This window comes from Bombus pascuorum, chromosome 1 (assembly GCF_905332965.1).
Source record: "Bombus pascuorum chromosome 1, iyBomPasc1.1, whole genome shotgun sequence".
NCBI lineage: Eukaryota > Metazoa > Arthropoda > Insecta > Hymenoptera > Apidae > Bombus > Bombus pascuorum.
The window spans coordinates 6,980,179-7,002,448 of NC_083488.1; the positions used below are offsets into that span (position 1 = coordinate 6,980,179).

The following is a 22,270-nucleotide window of genomic DNA, read 5'->3' on the forward strand; positions in this document are numbered from 1 at the left end:
TGTTTTGTCCATCCGGTGCGCCACGGACGATCACGAAGAAGCAAGGAGAGTAAGAAAAAGCAGAGAGGAAGCCGGAGTAGGAGGAACAGAAGGAAGAAGAGGAAGAAAAGGAGGGTTAACGCACTCGCCACACCCTGCTTTAAAGATTGTAAACGATTATTAATGCCCCACCGCGGCTGACCCGTAACCTGGCGGTGCATCTCTCTTTGTATCCTTCTTTCTTCTCTTTGGTTTTGCCTCTACGTCTCCTCTTTCGCCCTCGAAATATCCCAGCAAGAGTAACAAAGCCGAGTGGCATAACCGGGAGAAATCGAACGTATCGAATGCCCGATGCAGCCGCTTATTCGACGCTTTTCTTAATTAGCGAGCCACGTTATGGTATATAATTTGAAAGTTACGCTCTGCTACGCTAACTAATTTGCGTAACACACTGTGACCGTCTGCATTAAGATATTCCCAGCCGATCAGCCGGAAGAATTTAGAGACGAATAATAAAGTTTCAGATAAACCAGTTAAATCGGTAACTCGAGTAAAGTATCCGAGTTGAATAAAACAAGCTCGGAAAAAAATACACGGATAGGAAACGCGAATATTAACGAAACGGAAGAGCGAGAAAAAAGGAAGATAGGTAGCTATTCCGGAAGAGGAAAAAAATTTGTCGATTGCCAAGAGGTAACGGAGGGTAGAAACTCGAAAAACTTTCCTTGTACGTACCAACAGGATATCGAGCCTGTAGATTTCGATATAAACCAGCTTTTATCAAAATGATTACAGCGATGCCCATTGAATATTACCCCGAACTCGCGATAAAGGGGAATGGCAATAAATTGCAGGAGACGGAAGTTTGTAATACTTTCGGTAGTCCTTATTTATCGATATTTACGAGACAGTTTCAGTTCCTCGAATTCACCATTATCGGATGTTCCGTTTAAGCCGCTCGCTCGATAATCCAATGATCCGTGATATGAAACGATACGACGTGTATAAAGATAACGTTTCGGTACATCGAAGAAGTGTCGATGTTGCATTATGCAAATTGCATGTGACACGTGCTATATATTTCATGGAAGTTGCGGCATCTCGTCACGGCGGAAATTTTGCATAAAATCGCGTTGCTTATAACGGGTCCGCTTGCCAATTCGTAATTGAGCGACCGACAGAAGTACGAGGGAAAAAAAGGTGGAAAGGATAAAAACGAGGAGAAATCATGTGTAAATATGTCACGAAATTTCTGCGTGAAATTTCATGCAACAAATTTCCTCGTGTTGCGGCAGATCGTTAAAAAAAGGGTACGAAATTTTTTCGGAGCGTGTCGTGATTATACAGGTGCGTTATATCGAGGAAAAGCAAGAAACGGCGATAAAACACCGTAACCGTATTAAAATTAGTAGAAATAGATACAATGACTCACCATGAAAACCATGAACCTTGATTGCAGGTTGGCGCTCTCGATGTAAGTCACCGTTTCCAGCCACCGTGCTCGCCTGTGTACGCTGTTCGCTTCCTTTCTCCGTTTCAATCGTTTTCCTGGGGTATTAATTCACTTCACAGCCGAGAAATCGATCGGTCAGTCCACTTCGATAATCACAACTCGATTGCACTCTGTCCAATCTTACGAATATACTCTCGTAAAGAGAACACGCGGTCACCGATAATTTAAAAAAGCAAACCAATGAACGAGCGGAGAAAATTGTGGTCGCAGAAAAAAAGAGTACGATGTGAAAATAATAGCCCGCGATTCGACACTTATTGCTTCTTCGATTATATTATATTTATATATGCGTATATGTACGTGTGTGTATGTATATATAATATATATACGTGTATATCTGTTACGCCTATTAAGCGACGTTTTCTAACAACGATTATATAAAACAGCGTGTGATGTATCGTCTATTAATTTAACTATCTAAGTAACTTATTAATTGGCTATCGGTGGCGACAGATACAGATACTGGCTCTCTACTGGCATCTGATTGGCATACTGGCATGAATACTGGCCCGTTCGGCGTACGTCACCTGCAACATACAAACGTACGTATCTGCATTAGAAATTAGTCTACACGATTGCGGGAAACTTAACCAGTAACGGCAAGGTTTTATCATAATTCTACTCGTTTCTCGTTCCTACTAAATTAAAATCCTGGAACTGTGTAAAAGCAAGCAATTGTTCTACATTCTAAATGTTCTTGTTCGTGCTATTCCATATTCATCTAACGCGAGGACAACGTTTCGTTCTATTTAGATCGTAGTTAACGTTAATTCTCTCTCTTTTACGTAATTGGAACCTTTACAGATGTAAAAACAACGTAAACCAACGTCTGATTCGTCTACGGTGTATGAGAATATATTTGCCTATGAAACTAATCGGAATGAATCGTCGAAAGAAATTATCATGTTTTACAGTATCGTTACGAAAAACGCAACAGATTGAGCGTAATAACGAGCGAATGCAACGGCATCATGTCGACGGGCACGGTCGACAAGTACCAAGCCAGGCCCATGACGCACCCGGTCTTTATTTAAATCATTCGATCCGTCACGCTATAATCGATTAAAGCTAATAGTCGGGGAAATAGACTTGACCGGTGCACCGAGATGCACAATTTCTAGCTACCGCACCCCTTGCGAACCTCCCATACCTCGATCGAGCATCCTGCAATTTAATCAACAGCTCAACATTTTTATGCATTAATCGAGTTCCCTGTGTACACATTATTTTAGATCGTTATATCGAGATATTGCAAGAGAATTTCCATTTTATCCAGTCTTTCCTCTCTTCTTCGCTATCGTTAGAGCACCTTGTAATTTCAGGAAATATTCTCCTAACACGATGGTACTTTAAAATAAAAAAAACGTAATTGCAGCAAGTACAGAAGATTCACAAGGTATCTGATATGTAATTTGTAATACGCTATTAGCGTTATGCTATATTCAATACACACTGTTGCTTTCATCCTTGGTACTTTGTACGTTTTCCTAATTGTTTCGGACAACGAGTCGTTAAGTAAGATAGGAAAATGAAATTTCATAGGTTTGGCTCGCGGCTGTGGCCACAAAGAAACGATCTACGTTAACGGTGAATTCCACATCCGGCACGCATAATGTAGTACAAACATTTTGTATACAGCGTGTGTAAAAATCGCATTGGAATTCGCACTTTCGTTAGTGCACTTTCACAGCGGCTTCGTAACGGTAGCCCTTGCACTCCTACGGGTATTGTACGCTTCTCTGCAATCGAGTAATATGCAAAACACGTCGTGTCGGCAACTCGAGGTAATTGTCAAACACAAAAGCATCGATGGCTAGCGATATACGTATTAAAAATGTAGAAAATCAAACGTAGAATAAAGGAGAAAAACTACAAAACTAACGGAAATCTATAATATATATATACGAATACTTCCTGCTGCGTAAATTTCTGTTCGAGTCTCGTTGAATTCTACACGTGTCATTAAAGTTCTAATGAAGCGTAGGTAATAAAAGCTCCAACGTGATCGTTCCGTAAGAAAGTTCTATGACTGTGCTTGACCCCAAGCTACGCGTTAGCCTAACGTCAATGAACTACGAGTCTAGAAGAAATTATGAACATTATAGTTATGCAATAACATCTGCTTAAGTAACTGAAAGCTGTTGCATACGATCCGTTACAAATTGCGTTTTTCCATGAAATCGTATTCTTTACACGATCTTACCTCCTTACGTCCACGTACTGCATCGTATCGTCTTTTTGATATTACTTATTGTTCCCCACGTGTCAAGTTTCTAACGCGACAGAATTTATTTTTCATGGAATATTATTTATCCTTTCCTCGATATCGTTGCATCGTATAGCGTAACTGTACTAAGATGAAACAAACGTACACCGAGATCAGGCAAAGATGATTATCCATCCCATCTATCGATTCAACGATCGATCGCCGTCAGTTCGTCTTATCACGAGACAAACACCCTGACGATGTGTTACCGATAAAACTACTATGACGCGTAATCAGTTTATCGATCCTAAATCAACATAGCCTCCGTCTGTTTTCGTCAAAATACGGAACTTTGCAAGCCGGTTACGTGGTCCGCGCGTTCACAGTTTCCACTTTAAGAACATAGTTGCACCGCCGTGGCACTCCGCTCTTAATTGAAAGGTTACGAAACTTCGCGTTTAGCGAATCAACGCGCGCTGCCCGACTCAGGCAGAACCTTCAGTACGGAATATACCAGATCATCTATTATATCTCTTTCTGTAGATACGACTATACATAATCGTGGCTGAGCATGAAAACTTAGATACATCAAACGACGCATAAAAGTCATTTACATAATTTTGCGTTATATAACGTGGCATCTTTGTTCCAGACGTTGAATCATACGCGAGAATTAAGTTTAACGCCTTCGACATCGAGCATCGCGTACTCGCCTTTACTCTTACGTATGCCACAGCGATTTAAGTTTCGCGGAACATCGAGATAGATCGACTAGGAACTACACACGCGAACCGGTGAATAGCTTATTTCCGTGTATCGGCGTACCTGCGAACCTACACCTATGTGCTTCAGTCTGGCTATATACGCGCCTCTATAAGTTTATGAATGGAACAGCACGCGTGCGCGACGACTGGAACAGTTCAAGCCGGCAGCGAAAGTGACCTGCTCTAACTTGTACCTGCTCCAACGCACGACGTGTATACACTAGCGTGTACATGCACACGCTAGAGGCGTAAGAACTGCCTCGGATAATTACAGCGAGCAGCTAACCACTCGGTGGACGCGAGAGTGTACCGCTGCCGCAAGTGTGAAACGCACTGCGGGTGCCACGAATACTAGTCGCACAATTTCTGCCAGTTAAACGACTAAATTGCAAAATATTATATATAAATATTTTTGTCTATAGAACGAATACAGTTTGATTGTTTCAGTTTGATTCAATCGGATTCAGTATCGACAAGCTTACGATCCAAGGATCGTTGTCGTTGGTATATATCGTGCAATTTCTACTTAATAAATGTCATGGAATCCGTCGATTCCGTAGAATGCCATGAAGAAACTGGCTAAGTAAGTCGTTACGGCATCTATAAAATTTTAAGCGATCGCGACTATTTAGGCGCGATAATAATCATTGACGTCGTTGCCGATAATAAGTAGAAAGTTACGAGTTTTAGTATTAATAAAGAATCAAGGGGATAAACACGAGAACGAAAAGATATGGCTTTCTCGTGGGCGGTGCCAAGATCGAGCTTCGATAACGTTGGTTAAAATTAAATAAAATGCATCGTTGTCCGTAATACAGAAATTCGTAGCGAGGTCTCCTACGAGACGGGAGAACCGTGTTACAATAGCTCAAGGGAAACTTGTCCTCGAGTCGAAAAAAGACTCGCATTCCTTAGATTTCACCGATCAGAAGCAACGCGGATTTTCACAATCGGTGGCAACGTTCGACTCGCTGATTCGGGACAATTATTTCAACGACGCACACAGAGGCTCTGTTATGGCACATTGTAAAGTTTAGCAGCTGGTTTGACGCACAGCTATAAAGATACACGGTTGCGTTTCTTTTTTCCTTGCCCAGCCTCTCGTATACTGTTATGTCGAAATAGATATCTGCATGAAACTCGACCAGTTGTACTACCGGTGCAAATAATTGTGTTATACCAGGACATGTAAGATAATGATCGGTACAGATCAGTCGTATCCGCGTGTGAACCAAAGCACATGTACCATTACCAAGACATTACCTTATCTGGCCTTCTCTCTTTTCGCCTTGAAGACTACCATAGCCCGTACAAGCATTCGAGACAAACGCTAGATCGAAAAAGGGAAAGATACGAAGGAAGTAGCAGCGATAGTAATTGCGCATGATGTCTGTAATTTGCATAAAAATACCGAATCGTATGAAACGACAGGCAATCCCTAACGTGTCTCGCTTCGTAATATAAAATTCGTGACAGACTGCGTTATCGTATGAATGCGAGATAACAAAGTGAAGAAATACTTCATTCAAACGACTTCGATTTCTAAATCAGAATCGTCTAAAATCAGAAGTGGAAATTCTATGACTAACGAAACGAAAACCTATCGAACGTGTTTACAGATCACGTCCTCGACCATTAATCATAATCACTTCAGCCACTGATACCTTTGGTATTTGTTGTTTCTTCGAATACAAAGTTGATCCACTGGCTCGGTGATCTTTTAAATTCGATCGATTGATCTTTGGTGGCCACGGCACGGTTCGAGTCCCGTTCCACCTAATGAATCCGTCAACGTCTTTAATTTACGCCAATCCGATAACAACATCTTTTCTTGGTTCTTTTAGCGATTAACCTTATCAGTAGATGGTACCAGTTCCTTTCGGTTATCGTGAATCGATGCTGTTTAATTAAATTAATTGCGAGCCACGAATAAGCTTTAGTGGCTCATCATGGAGAAATGATAAAAGGAATATACTTAGAAAGTATAACAGTGACTCTATATAAAGGAAGCCAATTATATTAACACATTATGTTTGGCATGATACGTGCAATTAAGGTGTACAAAAAAGAAAGCTCTGCCGAGAACCATTTGACTGTGCTGAAATTACAACCATCGTGTTCCGACCTATTTAAGTCTTGAAATAATTACATACATCGTTTCCACGTAAAGCGAACAGCTTGTCATCTGCCGTGCTTCTCTCTCAATTTCTTCTCGGGTTACATTAATATTACATCCGCGAAACGTCTACTTTACATGATACCGCCATAATAATGTTAGAACGGTCTAACGTTGACGGTGCACACCGGGCATTAATAACCTCCGTTCGTGGCTCGCACGGTGCTGTACATTGACGTTAATTTGAAATCTGTTCAACCGAGATCTTATCGATTTATTTCGAAAGCGAATCGTGTTTTAGCATACGGTGCATACTTGGCGACACTTTGTCGTATGTACGTGACACGTGTGTACCGCGATGCATTTATGTTTCCATTTGTATAGATTCGCATGGATTTAACACGAATCCAGTGAGCCGATGCTTTTCATGGTACATCGCACCGTTCCACTATTCACGTGTAGGCCTAGTTATTTTACATTTGCTTTATATATCGTTGTAAGTCAAACATACATACCGCAATTTTATTTTCCGTTTAAAAAAAGGAAGTAGTTTTTAATAGGTATCTATACATTGAAAAAGCATATCACGTGTAACCGAACATACACTTTCACAGAACACGTTCGTTCCATTACGTTACAATGCTTATCGAATGCCCAATACACGCGTGTGAACCACGAACGCATTAGCTGCTCGCAAGTACGGTTTCTAATACGCATCGTATAATAACGCGTTAATCGGAATGCAACAAGCTCTGAATGCCATGTCGTGCATATAGATCTACCCATATCTGCAATACATATATATGCATATACCCGCATCGGTTCGCCGGAACGTACCACAAAAGAAATTCCTATTTTATCATACATTAATGTACATCACGTACATGTACTTCATACCTTTCCCTAGTATCAGATTTTATCAGCTCACACGAGACAATGAAAATTAACGAGCCAGCCCTGAACTCTCATCCTGAATTACAAAATATGTATCGAGTCAGTTTCCTTCCGTAAATTCTACCTTATGTAAAATATACGCGATACTGTGAGTAAAACCATCGTATCCTAAAAACCGATTGAACGGAGCAATTCGGATTGAACGAGCGAAACTACCATTGAAATTGATAGGCGAGGAAAATAAAGAAGGAATATCGACTTATGCGCATAATTAACTTGGTATGGTATTAGAAAGCACGTTTTCCTTTTAAAAATCCTCTCGGCGGAGAATCGGAGAACTAATTTCTCCTGATAGGGTGAAAGGAACGTGCGGCAAATGGTCAGTTTTCTTAAGATGAACGAATTCGTAATCGCCTATTGTTAGGTCAAAAGCAACGTCTCATTAGACGTAATCCAAGACTCTTTAAATACAAGCCCCGAGCTCGCGGTACGACGTTAGAGTATCAATTATGACGGGACGTACATCAATTGAGACGAAGCGTTCCAGTCGTTTTTATCGAGTTTCTCATTATCGACAGCTACTCGCTTCCATACTCTCTTCAGCTGGAACCGACGGCTAGAGTTTGTAAGTGTTCATTTAATTTTATCGCCGACCTATTGGCGTTTTTACTGCTACCAAGACTGGTGCGCGATCTGCTGGTTGTGTAGCATAAAACGTTCCGGCAAACTTAAGCTGAAGTTTCGAGTAATTTAGAAGTCTTCTACCGATAATTGCACGCGCGATTACGAATTGGACTAACAAGACGTCGCGTCAGCCTGAGCAAATAATTATTCGTAGTTTTTCTACGAGAGACGCGTATTAAATGATTAAAATAAATATCAACGTGACGCATACCAGACATCCTTAAAGGCATTGAAACGTTAATTGTGTCACTGTGTACAAACAGTTTCTTTAGCTCGCTTTCCACATCAACGGTAATCATCGTATCTTCCATCCACGTTTCTATACATCAGTGCTTCTATACTCGTGCTTCGTATCGTCGTTGTTCGCTCCGAAACCCCCGACTTATCGTATTATCTCGTAATCCTCCTCGGCAGAGAGCCCAACGAAACGATAATGAAACAACGGACCGGTAAAACTAGCAGAAACTACCACGAGAGAAGCAATAACAACGACGCCTCGCGTCTTTTACTGCCTCGTACTAAAACTGACATTCGCACGCATTTGCCAGCAGTAATGAGGGACGTAGTTGGAACTATAATACGATGACGTGTAAATAGCAGTCAGTGTTACAATGCCCGCTACAACGATTCGAACCAGTTTTATCTGTTCCAGCAGAAATACGTGCTTGGCCTAAACTGCGAGCCGCAAAACGTAATTCGATATATTATCAGAAGTTACTCCGAGTAATTTTAATACATAATATCTCCTATTTGTAGTAGATACAAGATACGCGTAGATAAGCAATTTCATTAGCGAACAAAAGAACTAGGTCTACATTGCGAGGAACAACAGATGCATCTGATACACGAATTAGTCATTACAATTAATCATCGAAGCCTTGGTTGAATAAATGACATTGTACCTGTTGAGTATACCACGTGCGATAGACGACATGCTAAGTAAAGTGAAATAAGTATGAAGCAACTGAAAAACAACGAATAAAAACCTATTACTCTATAAATAACCTTTTACAAACGCCATTGGCTGCTTATTAATTTCGCTATAAGAAGTCGTAATTCCCAATATGTTAACGATACAGCGATAATTTTTCAACGAGTTTCGCTCGAGAATATTGCTGCTAAATTTACATTTGCTTTTAAAGCAATTTACCGAAGAATGAATTAAAGAAAATTCAACGGAAGAATTAATATTATTCATTAATATTATTTCAGACGATGAAGTTTGAAAGAGGACTTAATGCAAAATTAATGAAATGCACTGTAGAATATTCCATAATTATCCTCGATATTGCATAAATCGCGAGGCAAGCCTGGCGGCTATCGTGGTAAACGAATTAAGTAGAAAGACAAAGCTCTAACAAACTACGGAGAGTAAAACTAATCCGGACCTGTGGAACAATTTTAATATCATCGATGTCGCTCTTTCTTCCCGAAAGGGTGACTAAAGCTATGTGTGGACGTGATATTGAACGGTAGCCGTCAGCGTGCGATCCCATTAGCCTGTATTGTATGCTAATGAGCGGTTGTCGCCTGTGATCCATGCTTATATCGTGTTATATCGCCAGCAGCGGTTCTCTATTTTTCAACCTTTGACACAACTCTTTTTTGTCTAATGATGAAAGTAGAAAGAACGCATCGATACGTTTAATCATTGCATCGTTGTAGCGTTCCAGACACTTCGATGCTATTGAATCGTTTAGAATTTCAAGAGCATTTTCATATTTTTGTCGGCTATTCCCTTGACCAAGAGAAAATACGATACACGTAACTTCTTCGACGATTCCAGCAAAGCTTATTTCGTAAGACGCCAGAGATGCATTCAAGCCAATTAGATGGTTAATTAACGTACACCACCGCGTTCTTCGCATATTCGGGAATTCAACGCTTTTCCAATACGATTAAGGAACGAGTGAGAACTGCTGTTAAATTATGTACGGTTTATCATCTCGATACTTATTGCAATTACAGGTGAAAGAATTTTAATGAACTTTGCTGGCAGCCCTAAGGATCTATAAAAATATTAGGAAATTTGGATTAGTTTTAAACAGAAGATATGTATTACTATCGAATTCTATCATTTAAATTCATGAAATAAGTATCTATCGGAATAGAATTTTTGAAAGAATTATTGTCGTTCGCGACGGTATACAAGCGTGTACAATGTTTTCTATTTTAAGTAGCCCTAAAATGCAACTAGTTCTTAATGCCAAGGTAACCACGAATTAATGGGTGCGTAAATTTTTTATGTGCCATTAAAATGATCGTGAAAAGGATCGTACGCACGCAGTTGTTTCGCGCTTGCGTTGGCGTCCAAAGGCACTCGAGTCGAAGCCCGAACACAATGATGTTCTGTGCAAAAGACTGAAACGAGTGCAATTAACGTTACGAGTGCTAGCAGGTCATTATCCGACTGAATCCAGTCTCGTCTCAAAACCGCAAATTACCTGCGCCACTCACACACGCATCACGTGCGCATGAAAACACGCGCCTAAGCTTACAAGCTTGTTCGTACATAGTATCGCAATACAAGATGAATTAGATATTAACAATTAAGAACACGAATCTATAACCGTGTATTATTTAGATACGCGCATACGAAGAAATATTCATGAACAAATTAATTATTACAGAGAAATGGTTCGTGTACGGCTGCCTCTCTCTTCTAATTCATGCAACGTATTAAGACATAAGTATACGTGCCACATAAAGAACATTTTAACGGTGGAATAAAGAGGAATAAATAAGAAACTCATTAAAATTCGCAGCATGAGCAACAGACAATGGACAAAACGAACGATTTGCAAGTTTCGCTATAAATACGGTTTTTGACGCCCGATCAAACGCACAATTAACCAGAGTAAACTAGTGGCAATAACGAACGAACACACAAACAACATGCACCTAATGAAACATCGTGTACGCGAGAATACCGTTATTCGAACACGAGCAACGTCGGATCTAACGTTTCTTTTCAATTAATTCCTATTCGTTAATCCATGCGCACTGGTGCGAGATAATCATGTCAATAATCATCGGACAAGTTACGTAGCAGCACGTGTTGCCATGATTGCGCGCATTCGTAGACGATTAAAACGTCTCGTCGTACGTCGGAAGTCGGACAAAGTCAAAATCAGGGACGACTAGGCGTTGTCACTTGGCTTGCCGAGCCCAATATTACAAACCGTGTCAGCATAATTATGCTACGCGCTGTCAGGTAGATGAAGCTGATACGAACGTGGGACCATCTAAGCGCCTTTAGAAGCATAAATAATCCTATTAAACGTGTCACTGGCTGTGTCAACAATCTGACAGCCTACAAGTATAAGATAGGAGCCTAGCCGAAGGAACAGTTAGGTGCGTTCTCTCCTATGCACGTTGATTCTGCGGTCAAAATCAATGTCGGAAAGTCAGGGGCATCGCTGTGCCCGTACCACAAAGATGCGTTTAAAGCGCATCGCGCTCAAACATTACGCAACACACCGGTTAGATAGATATTTGTCTACCATAGCGTCAAGTGGAAGACTAACTAAATGCCACGCTATTGAACAGAGTATATACATATATGTATATAAATCGTTTGGAAAATATTTCCTCCTAGTCTACTCTTATTCTATCGTTCGGCTCTAAAAATTCGATTCATTGAACTGTGTTGGATCCAATTTTTTTTATTTAGAACTGGAATACGTTGCTGGATCGATCAGATTATCCAGGTTACTCAAAAATGTTTCGTATCAAATGCCAGAGTTCACATGTTTTAACGCTAAATAATTAAATGGACATTGACATAAATGGTGTTGGAACGGTGTACTATGCATTGAAAATGCCGCATCAACACTAACGGAGGCTAAAAAACATACAATTACAGTTAACAGTTATCCTATAGACGCGCAGGTGTTTATTCATTTAGATTCCGCAAGCTACTTCACCTCTCTCAACGTGTAGCTAAATATAAGTATACAAAACGTAAGCGGTTTCAAGTGTTGTCGAGATGTCTGTAAACTTAAAGAGGAAAAGCGAGTTTCATTTCCGAAACCATAAAATAAAAAGAACATGCTGAACGACTTTATAATTTTTTATCGCGTATTTTTATTCGATAAAAAGGTTTCATACGTAAATCTATAGAAATAGCATTAGAAATTTCACAAGCTAATTTATAAATTCAAATCTATAAATTATTAAACGATACAGTCACGATATATTTCAAGAAATGAAATTCTTTGGTTCGTTCGGCTCGCAAATCGAACACGATTAACAGTACTTTTTCCAGAGGCTATAACTTCCTAGATACGGTTCGATGAAGTTTTGTCGCAAGCCTCCATGGCGAGACTCTCGTAAACCTGACAATTATACCAACTCGTACCCTGGACCATGAGTCGCAAATGAAATAACCGCGAGCAAACTAATAACCGTGCTCTCTGTCTCTTTGTCTCTTACTTTGTACCATCGTGTTCCTTCTAATGCTTGTGCGACTGTGACAAAACGTTATTCGTTGGATGTACAACGTCAGTGAACCAAATTAGAAACGTACAACCGCAAATTAAGATGCGCCTGGCCGTTTCTCCTGTCTATATTTGGAATATTGTACCGTCTATCTATACAAAGTCATATCTCGGACCACCTTCGCGATACCATCAATTTCCAGTTGCAACGACGCTCTTGTCTCGGAAATTTACACTTTATGAATATTTTCACTTTTAACCGGTATATTTTAATTAAATCTTATCTGATACAGCGAGGGGAATGTATCCAATTAAGAACTTAATTCTGGAATGAATAATAATTTTATGCGATCAAAGTGAAGTAATACTGATTCGATCTCAGTCATTGAACAAAATGTATTCATTTGAGTTAATGGCTTTGGAATATGGAAACGATGGACATAATTTGCCAATCATGATTTTCTGGTAAATAATCGAATTAAAATTCCGTTTGTTGTGATCACACTGGGGTGCTAAAAGCCCCAGTCACCGTTCCAGTTTATTGCACTTCGAGGCGGTAGGTCCCAAGAGGAGTATGTGACAAAACAGAGAATCCTCTTTAGGTTGTGCACTCTCAAGAATCGCATAAATTTCAGAACTAGTTTGTGAGAATTTAGTTGGCTAGTAGCCACGAAGGTAAACGCATCTACGACGGTTTTACAAGAACGAGTACCTGCTTACACCTGGCTTTGTAGGATCAGGTGCAAGATCGATATTCTTTCCGTTTGTTTCTTTTCCTAGTCACATTTTAACATTCACGTTCGCTCTTTCAATTTACGAATACGATTATTAGACCCAGCGAGATTTTAATGTATTTCAAATGTATTTCGACTTTTCTTATTAGAAGTTCTGTAGAAGATGATAAGCTAGGTCATTAATCGACTTTATCAATTTTATCTCATATTGCTAATTAAAAGTTTAAATAACGATTGGCTTCAAAGGGCGTGTTCTTTTTCCTTTTCCTTGAAAAAGCAGATAAAACGTACAATGATATATTACTAAAAACCAAGAACAACGGTACGTATCGTGTGTATATCGTCGATTATTGCCAAGAGCTTATCAATGAGTGTGTACCTCTATTATGTGGTGCCTATTGCATTGTGGCCAGTAACGTATCTCGTGCAATATTATTTGTAAACATTTACTACGCTAATATATATTCTTCTATCGATTCCTATTCTGTGCTCATTTCAAATAAAAATAGTCAGAAAAATATATTTAAAAAATGGATAAGGAATCAAATTATTATATCATTACTTATTACCAATGTTTTAGGAAATAACAAATAATTATAATTAAGATGTACGACGTATTACGAAAATATCCTCTACGATTCATAGACCTACCGGGATTTTTAACATGAAATATTTTTAATCGCACATATGTACACGGTGTGCACATTAATATTTATGATATATAATCAGCGAACGGTTTTAATTAAGCAGTTTATTCTAAAATTTGCGATGGTGATCACAACTCGAAAAACTTAAGAAATAACTACGCCAGAAATACAACACAGCTTGCATTCCTGTGTGACAGAGCGGTGGAGGACAGACGCAGACAGGAGGTAAAGATCGATAGAGGTTCGTCGACTCGACAACTGACTAGAGTCTATATACTGTTCGACGTTACTTATGCTTATAGTCATAAAAATTATAATTACGTTACACGCTACAATAATTGTTTGTTCAATTGTAATGATCTGTTCAATTATAAAATTGCATATTCTATTTATTTCCACTTAAACGAAATATATAAAAAATAATGTTGCCTCGAACGAAAGAAAACAAAAAATGGCGGGAAAGAACTGATACGAAGGAAATATGTTAGGTTGGTAGCCATGAAATATTGTTCATCCGAAATTTTAATTTGACAAGCCAATAACCATCGATTAAATTTTCACCTACTCTTGATCATCAACCAAATTGAAAAACAAAATGTTCGCTCAATCGTATGAAAATTACTTTGAACAAATATCTTAAAGAAGATACAATGTATGATTAAAGTTTTATTTCAATGCACAACATTTCGTATGCACCAATTTAATATGTACTTTGATTTTTAGAACTCAATATGTCTATCGGTATAACAAAAACAATGTTTTTTCTGCCTTTTTACTTTACGATAAATGTATATGTTTTTTACTCACCAAGCTTTCTATCAAGATGATATCAGGAACCGATCTTCTTACACTTGACTTAATCCGAGTAATGGCGTTGCTGGCATTGGCTATCACAGAGTTTCCGCGTGAACGAGAAATTACTTTGAATTGTCATTGTTGCAATTGGCGCATAAAGATACAGTTACAGGCACAGCACGAAATAAAACAAAAAATCACTTTTGACGAAAGTTCGATAAAAAAAGAATTCAGTCACTTCACATATTCACACGGAGTCTGGTTCATGCAGTCAAGTGATTCGTCACAGGTACAAACGATTGTCAAAAATTTGTGTCCGTACAAAAAAGCTTTCACATTCTGCGATATCCCGTTACCAAACGAGCCTGAATATTGTTTTAATGAAAATTATCATTCACCACAACCGTTACTTCCAATCCCGACGTGTTTTGTTCTTCATTTCGTACGTACGAAGACTGTGTGGCCATCGTTCACTGCAGTCTAGCGACACCTGACACCAAACAATATCGATATATCGATATTTTTTCCAAACTTCACTGCAACACCATCTTCTGATTGATCGATTCGAAATGATTATGTTTCATTTTTGCGAATGCTGCGATACATCGATTTAATTCGAGTGATTGAATTTTGTTTCATTTGCAAATTAATCGATTACGAGAAGTGGCAAGGGCGTTCTTCGTAATTCCCCGAAATATCTACTTGAATGAGTGATCGTTTTTCAGTTTAAGTTTGTTTTGTTGATTTTGTAGCGTGTCATTGATGGTCGCACGGTTAGTCACGTACGTAAGGTCACCTGACAACGCTATTGAAAACATAACGCACGGTAAATTACTGCTTCAAGAGACGGCGTGTGTTTATTGTTATTATTTATCGAACATAGTTTCGATTATCGGGCGCGGTTAGAAATACGCAGCGACCATCACCAAGCTTGTTTCTTGCGTTCTATAAACTTTTGTTCGAATGTAATTTGAAAACGTTCGACAACAAAAATGATTCGATGTTTCAATCGGGATACTTTACAACGTTTAATTAAACAAACCATGATATCTAATACTCGAATCCACTGTCGCTGGACATATCTCCGTTGAATTTCGCTTCTGGACGGTTGAATTTAAAATGCGTGACGTGAATCATGGCAAGGTCTCGATAGTCGTATGCAATGGTGTATCTCGAAATGCTTTGGTTTTCCTTGTCACAAGCACACAAATGAATTACTCGAACAACGTACTTAGTTTGGCTTTGGCTACTTCAAATCATACTTGAGCCAACGTCTGGTCGTTTACTTGGCTAATTACATTGACAGTACGAATAAAATGTAACAGTGCATCCTTCTAACCGCAAAAACAGCGAATAAGAGGATGATCCGACCGTTATATACGATCTATTCAAGTTTGTCTAGTTGTATCGAGAATTTTCCTGGAACTATGCGTTGTCACAATGGGAGATGGGATGTTGACGAAATAGTTGGTTGATCACTAAATCACGGCGCGAAAGGCAAGCGAGTTGCACGAACGCATGAAACGAGTGGACGGAGCCGCTGCTGGCCGACTGCCGACGGTCGAACACGCTCGGATCCCAACGATCAGCTGATCGGCACGCGCGCTACTATGGTAACCAACGTCAGCGGGCTCCGGTAGGGTTGCACGCGCACACACGACTTTTGGAGGGCGCCCCGTACGCCAGTCGCGCGGGCCTGATAATATAGTAAATACGTGCGTCGTTGGAGTTGGTGCGTGCGTGCGTGCGCACACACGTGGTGTTAAAACGTGTACGTACGCGATGTCCGTCGATGACAAAACACGAAACGACCACGATGAAAATCGACGATCAGAGACAAAGATCAAAGGGAAAAATCTACCTTTCGCCTTCTCCGTTTCTTTATTTCCTTTTATGTTGTCTCTCGCTCGTTCGTTTGTTTTTTTCTTTTTCTTATTCCGCGATCGAAGCGCGGCACACAAAGTCACAAACGAACTTGAAGACTCCGACTGTGTGCAATCGCAATAGATGGTTTAGTTTAGAGTACTGTGTGACTCGTCACAAGAGATCGACAACGGTGACCGACGGTATCTCTGACAGAAAGGAAAATCACGAGGTAATCGTGGCGCGAGCGGCAACGTACGCCATCCGCTCGTGTCGGCAGTCGGGCGTGCACTGCCTTCCTGAGTCGCCGGTTGGTTCTCGATCCTCGACTCTGTTCGCTTGAACCGCTTGCCTGCTCGCGCGGCCTCCATCCCCGTATCGCACTACACTCTGACGCTCGATGTACGATGGTGGCGCACAACTTACCCGCTTCTTTTCCTCATCTGCCCTTCGATCCATTCCTGTTACATATTATGTATTTATATAGTATTTCTCCAGTCTTGGTTATACCAAGCTTTTATAATACTTTTAATATCGTGATTAATATCAAATACAAGCATATTACAGCATAATAACAAATTTATTATTCATATTAAATGGGTTATATAAATTTTGATACATAGCCATAAAAGATACACGAAAAATATGTGTAAAATCTTCCTCCCAGCTCTCTATATTTTATTCCTATTGATTCATTTTAATTTATAGTTAGAACAAGTCTATAAGAATTGTAAAACCTAAGCTAATATTTTAAAGTAAAAAATCGTATTGAAATAAGAAAAATATGATAACTACTAGTACATCCAGTATTTAAATTGGAAAAAGAACACTTTCAGTAGTGCTTCGTACTACAATAAATCAATCAGTTTGTATACAATGTGCCCAGCATGTAGACAAGACTGTAGTCGCACCTATTAACAACGCGGCTATAAATTGAGAAGGGACACCTACGCATATATTTCATTTTCATGATTAGAAACTTTTTAGTTTAATACACTCGGTTAAAAATTCTTAGTGAACAAAATTTTAATTTTTAATTTATTTATGAAAATATATTTCTATATGATATTTCAAATTTTTATTCCTTAAAATAACTATTTCACTTTTTTTTATATTATTTCACAATATAAGAATTTCAATAACACTTCTGATACCTTCTATTCTTTTTTACTTGTGATATTAATACATTAAAAATATCCCTATATAAACAAGTTAATAATTTGAAATAAAGACTTCACATATTACAAATGCTTAAATATTATATAAATTATAATTATTATAGAAAATTTTTAATGTTTTGCTTATATATAAATAGTATAAAAATAATATAAATAAAATTTGTAAATAACTTGAAACTTCTCTAGCTTTCTGTTTTGACCAAATATAGAAATGTCAGAACCGACAAAATTAGTCAATTATAAATAAAACAATCTTAATATTTCTTACAAAATATGAAGGCAAATATTTCCTTACTTAACAAATTGAATATTGTAATAAAGTTAAAAGAATATATACATTTTATTTCAATAAAGATAATATAGCTTTGTGGCGACATCTATTATCATTATAATGAAATAAGTTCGATAGTGAACAACTGTTTGTAACATGAATGTGCACTTTAATAGGAAAAGATTGTTTTAAATCTAATGTAGATAAAAGAACTACAATATTACTATCAATAATTATTAATGTGATAAAGGACAGAAAGACCAAAGAAAACTTATGAATGATATCGCAACCCATAAAAGTAATAGTGATATTGTTAACATGATTGTATTATGCGCTAGACGTAACCTACAATATAAAAATATTTCATGTTATAATGTATAATAACAGTAACTTTAATTTCAATAAACATTGAAAAGAAACGTACTTTCCATATTTGATTATTCCTGCTTCTACTGTGTCCAAAGGATCTTTTAATAAATACATACGAACACCTCTTATATGATAATAAAAATATTCCTTCCAGTCCAAGTATTCTGTATTAAGGCAGAAAATTTGTCGATCAGTAGAATTCATCTTGTTCCAAAGTTTTATAACATTGTCATTTTTAAACTTCCATTCATTTATTGCGAAGTAATGTATCACAGTGCTAAATTTATGTATCTTTTTGTATGCATCTAATAATCTAAAAATATATTAATGAAATATTACTATTAATTTACGTAATTATCAATGTATGTTATCTATAAATAATTTATAATTGGTATATAGAATACATACATAGGTGTCCGACCAGTGAGATAAGCCAATGTATCAACAATAATTGCTGGTATTATGTGAAATAAGAAAGCATAGATATTGTGAAGAAATAAATATCTATTGAGTGTCAGTGTATAAACCCAAATAACTTTTGTACTAGGTACTTTTAATCCATAAATTTCATTAAGCTTCATAAATTCACCCCAAGAAATTGGTTTTTGACAAGAAGATACTGAATTATAAACAGGTATTTTTTCCTCATCAGGTAAATTAGAAGATTGGTCTGACTTTATTGCAACTTTTCTATGAAACAAAATAATTATTACCAGTATTGAAATTTATATATCTTTTTATCTAAATATAATTCTTTATTATTTCATGCTATCAATTCTTTTTTCTTTTTGTTTACAAATGAAATGGTATTACTCAATTTTCATATTATTTAATAGTAAAATTAATAAAAAATGACAAAATATTACCTATTGGCAACATCCCAAGCAGAAGAAATAATGTTGGAAATAACATAATCAGCTGGTATGATATCTGCTATATTTTCTTCTTTACAATGCAATGTATGTAACAAACCTATACCGCTACCCATAACTACACCTGTGGGTCCATACATATTATTTATCCATGCAGAAATTGGTTCCTTGTCAGTCGCTATAACGATACTGGGACGTACAATACAAACTGGAAGATCATCACCATACTTTAATACCATATTTTCTCCTAGTGCCTTAGTAAATACATATGTATTTGGCCATTTATCAAGCAACCTATTATACAGAATATTTGCAGTTCATTATAATCATTCTGATTCAGAAAATTAGAATTTAAAGCTTTAAAGCAATACTTACATAGGGGTCATTTGTTCAAGTCTCCCATCATCCAACGTATCCAACAATGTTAAAACTTTATCTGCATCTATAATATCTGTATAGTGTACTTCATCAATATTCTTACGTACGCAATTGGAAAATGCAGTTGATACATGCACAAAAGCCTACAGATAGAATTATTAATAATTATATATTAATAATTATTTATGTCCTTAATAGAGTTGGTCTAAGATATTTCGTATAGAAATTACAATAAGAAATGTTGGATATACCTTAAAATTTGGTAATTTTTTTGCAAATGACAATAAAAATTTTGTGCTTCTGACATTGATGTTTACTGCAGTCCGAATTTTTTCGTCAAATCGCACAACTGCAGCTGCATGAAAAATAATATTCACATTCATTAAAGTCTTCTTATCTTCTGGCGACAGTCCATAATCTTCTTTCGCTGCATCGCCTTCTAATATTACTATTTTTTTAAGAAAATTCGGTTGCTGGCATCTTAATTTGTCGTATATCTAATAAAAATATTATGCAATTTATTATTACAATTCATTTAATAAGATACTTTATTGAAGCGCTCATTCTACTTACAACTTCTTCGAAACTTTCTTTATATCGTTCCAAAGCAGTTTTCCCCTTTTTCGGTCTCACTATCATATATAATCTTAAAATATCTGGACAGCTTCTACAAATATTACTCCGAATGGAATACAATGACTTATTATGCAAAATGATATGACATAATTACATTAGGTCAATGTATTATCAAACAATGTATAGTACATAAGGTATCAATCATAATAAAAGTACCAAAAACGTTAATTATACCTATTATCAGAATATATAGAATATCATGAATATTAAGTATCCATATATAATAAAATTGAAATTTAATTGGAGTGTTTGTGTAATTTTTCACGAAGTAATGTAGTTACTGTAATTACACACAAATTTATCTCAGCTGTACGTAGAAAAGAATTATTTCATAAGTATCGGAAGTACCTTTGAACCGATTGTTTAACAAACGAATTAAGATGTATTAGCAATCAATAATGACATGCCATGTCCAGAAATTACAATTACAAAAAATATCAAAACGTAAATTAACGAAATTTCCAAGACAAAGCAATATTATTTTTTATATAATCGTATCACGAATCATATTATAATACGTGATGATGAAATTTTAATTGCGGAAATAAGAGATTATTGATATGTTTTAGGCACAAAAGTACGTCGTAAGATTAAATAATCGCTGTTAATTTATTATAAAAAATTATTTAAATATTGTGTCGTGTCAGTAGAGTACCTGAGCAACTTCTCGATGAGTAGTTTTCCTAGAAAACCCGTACCTCCTGTTACCAAAACATTAGTATGAGAAAAAAATTCAGCTATTTCGCTTTTTTCATTTGACACCGTTGGTTCATCAAAGTTCACTAAGTCGTCTATATATAAATTACTTCCGCTTGAAGGCATTTTGATGGTCTACCTGTTAAACTTCGGACAATATACGTAATTTAGTACAACAGTTGTTCAGCAAAATTTTATAGGATAAAAAATGATAAAGCAAGGCAATAAGATGAAATGTATTTAGACAGTAAATGTGATTTTTGAACAGCTCAGTTAAACATTATTTGTAATTTATCATGCCTTCTTTCTGAAATCTACATAGTTTATTTCTTCAGTTTTATATGAATAATTCATAGAATAATCTTCATAGTATGAAATATGGAAGCAAATTTAGAACAAAATGTAATTACAAGAAACTCATCGATTTAAAAAAAAAAATTGTTAAAGGAAAGAAAAGAAAGTAACAGTATTCCTTACCGAATGAAGTAGCGCTTAGGTAATACCTCTGATGTGAATTCGACGACGTTTCAGTTTCGACTGTAAAGTATTCCGCCTGTGCCCCAATAGCTTTAAACGGATATATATTTCTTCAGATGTGCACCTATTCAGCACATATGAAAGTCGAAACTTGTGTATGCAAATTAAAAACAGGCCATTTAGCTTTAGCATTCTACTGAATTACGATAGTTAGAATAAGGTACTAAGAAAGCAGTACATCATATCAATGTTGGGAAAGAATTTCATGTGTTTTGAAACATTTTCTAAAACATACCTACATTGAATTGGAAACGAATATACATATTGCGATATAATCGACTAAAAAAATCTTTCCAGTAATTTAATATATGTTCGATAATTTAATATATATTTGCTACGAATTTCAAGTAACTGTAGATTGAGCATTATATTTATACATAGTATTACATAGCCATTGAAGATTTTGCATAACTTCTTTTACTTTGTAATAAGCCATTTTATTTTACAATAATGTAAATGTTTATAAAATTTTACGTGAAATTTAACATTACGCTATATTACACAATAAAAGTTAAATAATAATTTTTATATGTATAATCTTTTATTTATTCTAAAAACAATTTCCATTGCCTTTTCGAGTGTAAATAATCTTTAAAAGAAGATTAATCCTTATAATCATGAAGAATAATCTATTATGTAGGACAATGTACAAAATATGTACCTGATGAAGTATAACAGAATAAGTGCGCTTGAATTTGC

The 22,270-nt window shown here is 36.8% G+C and overlaps 1 protein-coding gene across 3 annotated transcripts; it reads right to left on the bottom strand.

Annotated features, from left to right (window-relative positions):
• Positions 1-1,885: 1,885 nt before the first annotated feature.
• On the bottom strand, positions 1,886-21,344 carry LOC132916025 (fatty acyl-CoA reductase wat-like). Of its 3 annotated transcripts, XM_060975778.1 has the most exons (10): positions 20,994-21,344; positions 20,276-20,369; positions 19,954-20,199; positions 19,700-19,845; positions 19,319-19,618; positions 18,861-19,142; positions 18,508-18,765; positions 16,633-18,428; positions 14,784-15,261; positions 1,886-2,019 (listed from the first exon to the last, which is right to left on the bottom strand). In XM_060975778.1, the coding sequence occupies exons 1-8, from the start codon at positions 21,158-21,160 to the stop codon at positions 18,320-18,322; spliced, it is 1,602 nt and encodes a 533-aa protein (XP_060831761.1). In that variant the 5' UTR covers positions 21,161-21,344; the 3' UTR covers positions 1,886-2,019; positions 14,784-15,261; positions 16,633-18,319. The 3 variants fall into 3 exon arrangements, with proteins under 3 accessions (XP_060831761.1, XP_060831768.1, XP_060831756.1); XM_060975785.1 differs by lacking the exon at positions 14,784-15,261; XM_060975773.1 differs by having other exon boundaries at positions 14,784-18,428.
• Between the last annotated feature and the right edge of the window lie 926 nt (positions 21,345-22,270).